At 52.6% G+C, this 9,744-nt stretch overlaps 1 protein-coding gene across 1 annotated transcript in view; it reads right to left on the bottom strand.

Moving 5' to 3' along the window:
• Positions 1 to 243: 243 nt before the first annotated feature.
• KCNK3 (potassium two pore domain channel subfamily K member 3) overlaps positions 244 to 9,744 on the bottom strand; it is a 77,644-nt gene continuing 68,143 nt past the window's right edge. The window contains exon 2 of the mRNA XM_073335530.1: positions 244 to 9,375. Within this exon, the coding sequence (XP_073191631.1) occupies positions 8,489 to 9,375 (887 nt within the window). The 3' untranslated portion in view covers positions 244 to 8,488. The remainder of the gene's footprint in view (positions 9,376 to 9,744) is intronic.

Raw genomic sequence — 9,744 nt, 5'->3', positions numbered from 1 at the left:
GCCCCACCCCTGAGACCGCACCCCCAGCCAGAGCCCTCCCCACCTCCCCATCCTGTGAGCATTCATGTCCCGCCATACAATTTCCATACCCAGATGTGGCCCTTGGGCCAAAAAGTTTGCACACCCTGACCTAGCACAATGAGGCTGTGATCTCAATTAGGGCTGCAACAGTAGTGCAAAGACTCATAAGTAATCTGAATATAATCCAGATTGTCCCTTGAGAAGAAAAGGCAGAAGCAACGCTGAGCTTTGAATCAGACTTTATTTCTCTCTATAATGAAAGTAAAACAGCAGTACAAATATGCTTTGGCATGAGAAACAGATAACCTTTGTCTGACGGTGTTTAACTCTCTCCATGTCTAAAGATGAGAAAGATGCTAAGAGAAAACGTCCCAGAGTCATTAAAACCCGTTCCAAATTCCCCCCAAATGCTCCTTTACGATCGATATTTATATATTTATAGAGATATGATGAATATACCTTCATCTATAATAAATATCTTCTCATATCTAACAGTATGTACATGTCATCAAGTATTAGAAACACATTTTTCATTCATTAAAAGGTGAGACATGGGTTTGGCTCGTGCTTTGAAAATGCTGCTCTGGGAACAGTTGTGTTACATTGTTTGTCACCGCTAACCCAGCTATCTCAAGTTATAAAATCACCAGTGTGGGGAATCCGCTGCTTAGTGCGTGTTACCGTGTCCCGCCCTGGAGGTGCCAACAGTTATAAGAGCCTGCTATGGACTCGCAGCTAGCAGAGGGGCGCCTTTTGCCCAAGGAGGCAGAGCGCTGTGCTTTGGGTGCAGAAGGTCCCGAATATGATCTCTGCTCATGGCTTTGGTGTCTGTGGAGGGATGGAACTCGGGAGACTATCGATTGGGAAGAAGGGGTCAGGGAAGGTGAGAGGGACGAGAGATTTTGCTTTTGCTTTGCAAAACACTTGGCAGGAAAATGAAACCAGACGGCTCTCTACGTGCACCCACGTAGAACGCCCAAATGCTCTGCAGCTGCCTTGCACCGAGCTGGGGGTTGGAGCCCTGGGCACAAACTACTTCTGCCTTATCTCATTGCCCATGGAGCTTCTTATCCGGGCAGAGCCTGGGCTCCCCCAGTGACAGTTTTTCAGGTGGTTTGGTGAAAACCAGTCTAGATTTCTTTTCTTTTTTGTTGTTGTTAAAAAATTGTGTCCAAAATGTTTCCCTTTTCCCCTCCATAGTTTGAGCTTTGTGTGTGCTCTCCCCGTCCATGTGTGTGTGTGCGTGTGTAAAGCAGTAGCTTCCATTTTTTAGGCAAAAACCAGTTTCCCCCAGGAAGCCAAGTGCCACTGATCTCCCTCCCCCTCCTTTACCTTTTCCATAAATATGCACCTTTACCGATGAGGGTTTCCACCTCTGCCTGCTGTCCCCGCTCCGACCGCACCCTTATAGTCAGGGTTTATGCAGTACATCAGCCTGTTTGACTGCATCTTGCTTTTAAGGGCAAGCTGCATACCAGATTCCAGTGACACAAGATAAGTTCATGGAGGATCAGTGCATCAGTGGCTACAGCTAAGATTGTCTATAGCTATTGTCTATAAGAAAATCTGTAGCTAAGATTGTCAGGGACACAACCCTATGCTCTGGGTTTCCCTAAACCTCTGACTGCCAGAACCTGGGAGCGGACGACAGGGGATGGATCACTTGATAAATCGCCCTACGTAAAAGGATAAATGGACCCAAAGCAGATATTAGGAACGGCAATGTGACGAAGTGAGACTGTTCTTAATGTTTCCTCTGAATATTGTGGGGGTGCCTCAGTTTCCCCTATGCAGTTCTTAAGTATCTAGGGGGTGGGGTAAGGGTGTATGATCATTGCAGAGCCCTAGAGGGCAGGTATGTGCAGGGGTCTGGACACAGAGAATGGCCGACACCCTGTTTCCTGGCAACTGATGGCCTGGGCCCTTCCCCTCCTGCAAGGTGAAAGCTGAAGGGTTGGAGAACAAAGGAATGAGGTGACCACCTGGCCCAGGAAAGGAACAAAGCCCAGAGGAGGGGGGGCTGGAGGGAGTTTCAGTTTGGGGCTGGCTGGGACATGGAGTGAAGGGCAGACGTGGTTGTCTGGCTCACTGCCCCCCAAAATGGACCCAGCTGAGGGGTCCTGTTCTCTGCACCGACAAGCTCTGTTTTAGACCATGTTCCTGTCATCTAATAAACCTCTGTTTTACTGGCTGGCTGAGAGTCCCGTCTGACTGCGGAGTTGGGGGGCAGGACCCTCTGGCTTCCTCAGGAGCCCCGCCTGAGCGGACTCGCTGGGGGAAGCGCACGGAGGGGCAGAGGATGCTGAATGCTCCGAGGTCAGACCCAGGAAGGTGGAAGCTGTGTGAGTTGATTGTCCTGCAGACAGGCTGCTCCCAGAAAGGCGACTGCCCCAGAGTCCTGACTGGCTTCACGGGGAGCAGTTCCAGAGCATCGCCCAGGGACTCCGTGACAACTATACAAAAACCTGTAGGAGAACACTTCAACCTCGCTGGACACACACTAGCAGATGTAAAGGCGGCCATCCTACAGCAAAAAGACTTCAGGACCAGACTTCAAAGAGAAACTGCTGAGCTTCAGTTCATTTGCAAATTTGACCCCATCAGCTCAGGATTAAACAAAGACTGTGACTGGCTCGCCAACTACACAAGCTGTTTCTCCTCCCTTGGTGTTCACACCTCCACTGCTAGAAGAGGGCCTCAACCTCCCTGATTGAACTAACCTCGTTATCCCGAGCCTGATTCTTGCCTGCATATTTATACCTGCCTCTGGAAATTTCCACTGCAGGCATCCGACGAAGTGGGTATTCACCCACGAAAGCGCACGCTCCAATACGTCTGTTAGTTGATGATTTAACTGGGAATTGGTCCTGCTTTGAGCAGGGGGTTGGACTAGATGACCTTCTGGGGTCCCTTCCAACCCTGATATTCTATGATTCTATGATTCTAGTCTATAAGGTGCCACAGGACTCTTTGCCGCTTTTACAGATCCAGACTAACACGGCGACCTCTCTGATAGACGATCTCTGTTTACCCTAGGGCCAGCCCATACATTCTTACCTACAAGCTGACCTTATCTGCATTTGTTGGGAGCTGCCATGCCCTGGGTCCGAGCCCTGGGTTAGCACGGTTGCAGTATAGACCCAAAGGGGGTTAGCCTGGAGCCAGGGCTCAAGCATGGGCTTACATTGCAGTATAGACATACCCCGAAAGGCCACCCCCATTGCTGGACCAAAACCTGGGATCCTAATAGCCCTGAGATCTGGGTCTGAACTTTGTGCTTGAACTCTAAGTTTAGAATGGGCTGAACCAGCCCCTCAGGTCTAAATCCACCCTCAACTCTGGGCACTTCTGGTCCAGCTGTGGACTTGGTATCTCCCCCCCGCCTTTTCTCTGCAGCAAGATGCATGGATAATGCATTGGCACAGGGAACACGAAACAGAAGCTTGTTTCCTTTCAGGGTCGTTTCCCTCTCCTTAGGGATTGTTATTGCAGGGTTGCTCCTGAGCACTGGGCCATACACACTTGTTTAGACTGGAGTTGCGCAGGAGTGCTGGGCTGTGCACACTTGTTTGCCGATGTAGGGTTGATAGGACTTGACTGCTTGTTGTCAATTTTAGTTTAGCAAGTGCACTGAAGCGTGGCTTGCTAGCTCTTTAATGCACGTCCTGGACAGAGAGGTCTCTGTGATGCAGCAGTGCATTTGGGCAGTGCCTCACAGAGAACTGAGACAGATTTCTCGTTGCCTTGCTCCCCTTGATTATGACTTGGGGAATTGGTTTTGTTTTTGGCCTTCTGTGCTGCAGTACGTGGGACAAACAGACACACTCTGGGATGAAACCTCAGTGGAAGCATCTGTGTCGAAAGAAGAAGATATGAAGACTGGCCCAATGTGGGGTAAAATGCTGGCACCATTGAAATCAATGGCAAAAAGCCCACTGATGTCAGGGAGGGCCAGGATTTCACCCTGGAACTTTTGGGGACATATTATTTGGCTACGTTTTGAAATGAATCTCGTGGGCAATCTCTCTCCCCTAACTCGGGTGGGGGGGAGGGGTTGTGGATCGTTTGTATTGCGGAACCTTATCATTTTTTTATTGAGGAAAATGAAGTTTCTCATTTGTGCGACGTATCAAAAATGGCCTGTCTGGAGCCAAGGCTTTCTCTCATTTGACGCGTCTATTTCACAGTTTTCGTTCGGAAAAAGCTGAGCAACGGAACTGGAAGAAGGAATTCCCCGGATCTGGCAAAAGGAGCCATGGGACCTGCATGTTCTCAGCACCCTGGAGGCTGCAGTCACACCTGCCCAACAGCTGGCTTGGCACAAAGGGGCTGGAGGCCAGGGGTGAACTGCCTCCCAGGGAATTCCCCCATGCAAGTGGTCTCCACGTGCCCGATGCAGAGCCGGTTCCACCATCTCTACACCACTTCAAAGGGAGCCCCAGAATAGGAGCATGTCAGGGGTGGGGAGTGGACAAATGCAAGTGGAGGTTTGGCCTGGGGATTCTTACGTCGTGGGTATTTTGTGACCGATAGGAGCCACTGAGGAAGGGGCACAGGGTAGCACACCCTCAGGGCTGTCCCAGCTTGCACTGGGGGCCATGACTGCCCCAGGACTGGGAGAGCGTGAGCCACCTTCCCTCCGTCCCTGAGCCAGCCTAAGTGCTGACACAGAGGTGTTAATGGGCGCTCCGGGTGCCGAGGGCCCATGAACAGGTGCTGGGCCCCAGTCAGGCAGGGAACCAGCTGTTCAGACCTGCTGGGGTATGTTTCCACATTATTACTTGACCTTCCCTTCAGCCTTGGGCAAGCCACATAACCTCGCTCTGCCCCCTCGCGTTTCCCTTGGGTCGGACGGGGCAAATGACCCGTCCCCGCCCCGGAGTGGGGCTGGCAGGCTCAGCCCATTAACATCTGTGAAGCTCTTTGAGATCCTCAGCAGGAAGAAATGTGCAAAGAGAGAAACAAATCAGGGGAAGGGGGAAAGGCAGGTCAAATTTGGGGCCCATCCGTCTTTACTGCTGCCTCTTTAAGCCCTCGGCTCACTGGGAGGGGCAGGATGTCACCGCAGCCCCCACCTTGCTTTGAGATGTGCAGGGGGGTGGTAAATCCTGGGCGAGGCTGCGGGCTGCTCCTGGCATCCTCACAGCTTCCTGTCCCGCCAGGGGCCTTTGATCCCATGCCAGACTCTGTCCCTGGGAACGACTGACATTATGATTCCCTCCCCTGCCTGCCCAGAGCCCTCTCCAGCCCAGCAGCGGCTACCCCTGAGGCTAAGATCTCCCCTGGGTTATGCTGATGATGGGATTGAGATCAGAGTGCAGAAAGGAGAGGCAAGGGCGGGCGAACCTGCCTGAGGGGAGGGCAGGCTGCTTCTCCCCAAAGCCAGGGTGCCTTTCATTAACCCTTAGCCACAGGAGACGGGCGGTAACCGAAGCAGTCCTCCCTCTCCGCCCTGCCCATCCCCCCCATGGCACTCCTTGGCACTTGGATGGAGCCTTCCACCTGTTGGGGGGCATCAGCTCTTGGGGTCGTGTTTGGGATGGTTCCCGCCTCACCTGCCCTGTGCTGCGTTTGTCCATTGCGGTCCTCCTGACCCAGACATCTCGCGTTGCCACTGCCGGACGGAGCAACGGGGACAAAAGCTGAGCAGGAGATCGGCAACTGAACTGAAGAAATGACCTAGGTACAGAATTTCTGATCAACTCTTCTTCTTGTGAAAGGGAAAGAAAGGCACCCAATGCCATGGGGCGCCCACAAACAATTACCAGAGCCCTGCCTGCCCCAGCCTCACCCCCGTGGCAGCTGCTTCCCTGCACAAGTTGCATATTGAGAGTCGGCACCGGGGAGGTACTCCCCAGATGCGGGTGTGGGAGGAGAAAAGGGGACGTGGCAACCCTCTGTGTGAATGCGGTAGCCCCACCCACTCGAGTCCCGACTCTTCTCCGCCAGCCACAAAGTAGCAGCAGATCTTACCTGCAGATCCCTTGCTCAGAGTTCGTATGAAAATGCAGTTGTGGTCATGAAAAGGAGCATAGCTATGTAAAAACAGCCCCTTCTTACCCATCAGATTTGCTCCACCGGGGTAGCCCAGAGTCCTATCTGCGGTAGATGGTGGGAAATATATGCTTTATTCCCATGAGCCCAGCAGAGCAAATACAGCTGTCGAGGAGGGGGGTTGGAATTTGTTCTTTCACCATCAACCGAACGCTTGAACTATTGCGGTCGTTGATGTGGGAGAAGGAAAGAACCCAGATCCCACGAGGAAGGGCAGCACTGAAGTGAGTGCTTTTGGACCGTCCCTTTTCGGAGCAGAACCAAATGTAAGGGGAGGCCACAGCAGCCGCTTCTCCGGACTCAACGTCAAGCGTCTTAGGAGGAAAGTCTCCCCAGCCCAGCGACGTGCAATTCCCATCCCTTTGTGGCTAAGACTCGGGAAGACAGATGGTTTTGTTAGCCACCCATGCGTAAATGGCTAGATACAGAAACTTGTCCATAACACCCACTCCCATTTCATTATTGCTCACCACGGAAGAGACCTAGACACTATCAGCCATGGAGCAGATACACCCTTCTTCAGAACACAACAGGGTTGTATTAAATAATAAACAGAAAGGGTCGGTCGCTTTTATTTTCCAGGCTCGTCTTGCACTGTCTAGGGCGGGTCTCTACGCTTTCCTGACATGGATGGATACACTGGTTTGGTTTAGGGGGTGCTGGCCCAAATGCAAGAGGAGGTGCCTATCTCCTCATCTTCAAGGATTGTTGTAGCTTTCAACCACCTCTCAGCTGCGATATATAAGAAGCCACAAACCTGCGGTTTGGTGAATTAGAACCAGTTAAAAAAGGACTCCTCCTGGCCCAGATCTGATTTCCATCCCAGTCCTGCCGGAATCAGAGAGCCGGCTACGTGACACCCAGCTTGTTGTGGCAGGATCACGTGCATAGGAATATACAAAGCTTCTGCCTAAGACCCTCTTAGCCTGATTTGCTCGGTGATGCAGCCACGACTTTTAACCAGGAGGCTTTGCTGCCCTGGAATCCCCCCTTTCTTTTCTGAACCGATGTTAGCAAATGATGTCGAGGGGACAGGGACTACTATCGGAGGAGGAATGAGCAGGTGGGCCGCGGCTAGTAATGCTCTTAGATCCGAAAGTCAAAGGTGGGAACCATCAAGAAGTGGTTGATGTAACTTACCCGCGGCTAGGGTGGAAAGGGTGTCAGCAAGGGTGGCACCATTCTAGTCGGAGACATAGAATCAACTACGTCTCCCCCTATGGCGTGTAAGTTACGACCCACTCTGCCTTATCAATGTGTCAGTGATCCCAGTGTTTATATCACCTCTGGCTTTGATCCCCCAGTAGAAAACATACAATCCTTTCCAGCTGGCCTAAGAGCAGAGACTCGTCCCTGGTGCCAGACCTCCCCGCAGGTCGCAGCACAGTCCTGCGTCCCATGGGATTTGGGACCAGCCCATGGGATTACCGAAGGGATTATGTTGGGAGTCATGTCACAACGCCATTGACGTCACGCCATGTAACAACGATGCAGCCAAGCGCCGAGGCCATGGCGTGATGTTAAGAGGCAGACATGACTGCGTGGCCACTCTGTGAGCCGGTATGCGGCAGATGCTGGGAAACTGGCAGTGCATCTTTTACAGAAACACAGCGAAGCTCCTGGGGAGGAGGAGATGGAAACAGGAAGAAAGCCCCTGTCCAAGACCCCTACTTGCTTCTTTGGCTGGGAATATTTTGTGTGTGTAACTGACTGACCTGCATGAAAGGTACAAAGTTGGGCGTGTGCACGAACACACACACACATCTACTCTCTCTTAACCTCCAGTGCAGCTGCGAAGCTACCCCCAAAGTGTATGACATACCGGCGCGTCCGGCTCACCGGGACAGCGTGGGGTGAGGTTAGAAGTGCAGCGGGGTGCGTAGCCCAGGTATTTATCTAGGGCAGGGCGTGGGCAGGGAGATGTGCTAAGAGGACACTAGGTCCACCTGTCAGTCCAGAGAGGTATAAATAGAGAGATGCAAACGTAGACGGGATCTGCCTGTACCAGAGCCGATCCGATGCGCACCCCTCCGTTGGCTGTTTCAAAAGCTATCCGTGTATTCGCTTCAAGTTTCACATTTCACGGAGTTGTTGCAAAATGATGCAAAAGAGTTTCTCAATGAAAGGAGCATTAGAGACAGCTTCCCAGCTTCCCCACGTGTGTACATCTGTAGCTATACGTCCATATACTCACGCACAGACACACTCGTCTGCACGCACATTTGTGCAGCCAACATACTCCCCGTCTCTCGGGCTGTCCCTTTTGGAATCGGTCTGTTGAATCTCAATAAAATCTGACCGTTTTCCTTCACCCGGTTCTGCTGGTCTCCATAAGTTTCCTCTCTATATTAAAAACGAAGGGTCCTCAGTGTTGTGTGTGCATGGTGGGGGCGGGGGGCGAGGGGCGGGGGAGTTACACAGAGCTGCGGCGCTTCATGAGTCCCTGCAAGGCCGAGAGGCTGTGCAGTCCCGTGGAGACGGAGCTGATGGCCGAGCGCTGGGCGTTGCAGAAGCATCTGTTGGAGGGGGTGTTGGGGTAGCGGCTAGGCGAGGAGTGGCTCTGCTCCACGCACGTGTCCGAGGTGGACAGGTCCCTGGGGATGATCATAGGGATGGAGTACTGCAGCTTCTCCCGGCTCTTGTACCACAGGCATGAGCACATGGACTGGAAGTGGAGCACCTCCGCGTAGACGTTGCGGAATCCGCCCCCGCCCCCGCCGCCCCCTCCCACCGCGGTGGTGGACGAGGTGGTGTCCGTGGTGTGCACGCTGCTGGCCTGCCCGTTGTGGGTGAGCAGCGCTCGGTGCTCGGCATCCCGCTTCTCGTCCTCGGCGTTCATGGTCATGAAGCGCAGCACCACCAGGTTGAGGAAGGCCCCGATGACGGTCAGCCCCGTCAGGATGTAGACGAAGCTGAAGGCCACATACTGGGGTTTGGTCTGCAGCGCCTCGTCCTTCTGGAGTGCCACGTAGTCCCCGAAGCCGATGGTGGTGAGGGTGATGAAGCAATAGTAGTAGGCATGGAAGAAGCTCCAGTGCTCGTAGTAGGAAAATGCCGCGGCCCCAATGCACAGGGTGCTGATGCAGGAGAAGAACCCAATAGTGACCATGTTGGCCATGGACACCTCCGTCCGTCTCATGCCAAGGCACTTCTTGATGCGGTGCAGAAGGTATTTGACGAAGGTGTTGATCCTCTCACCCAGGCTCTGGAACATGACGAGTGTGAGCGGGATCCCCAGCAGGGCGTAGAACATGCAGAAGACTTTCCCACCGTCTGTGCTTGGAGCTGCATGGCCGTACCCTACGGACCATAAATACAAAGCACATTGCCTGGTTAGTACACTCCAAACCCTACTCTCTTCCCACCTTCCCCTTCCTTAGCTATTGTTTGGGGGTACCCAGATTGGCCATACCAATGGATACCCCTATGGAACAAACTACCAATGGAAGTGGTGGATTCTCCATATCTTGATGGCTTCATGGCTGCCTTTCTGGAAGATGCTGTAAGTCAAACACAAGTTACTGGGCTCAATGAAGACATAACTGGGTGAAATTCTCTGGTCTTGATATACAGCTCAGACTAGAGGATCTAACGGTCCCTTCTGGTCTTAAACTCTGTGACTCAACGAATCCTTTCTGCAGGATATCACTATTATTTATCTTTATTATG

The sequence above is a fragment of the Lepidochelys kempii genome, chromosome 3 (genome assembly GCF_965140265.1).
Source record: "Lepidochelys kempii isolate rLepKem1 chromosome 3, rLepKem1.hap2, whole genome shotgun sequence".
Taxonomy (NCBI): domain Eukaryota; kingdom Metazoa; phylum Chordata; order Testudines; family Cheloniidae; genus Lepidochelys; species Lepidochelys kempii.
Note: the sequence above shows the minus strand (reverse complement) of the source record. Positions and strands in the feature narration are given on the sequence as shown.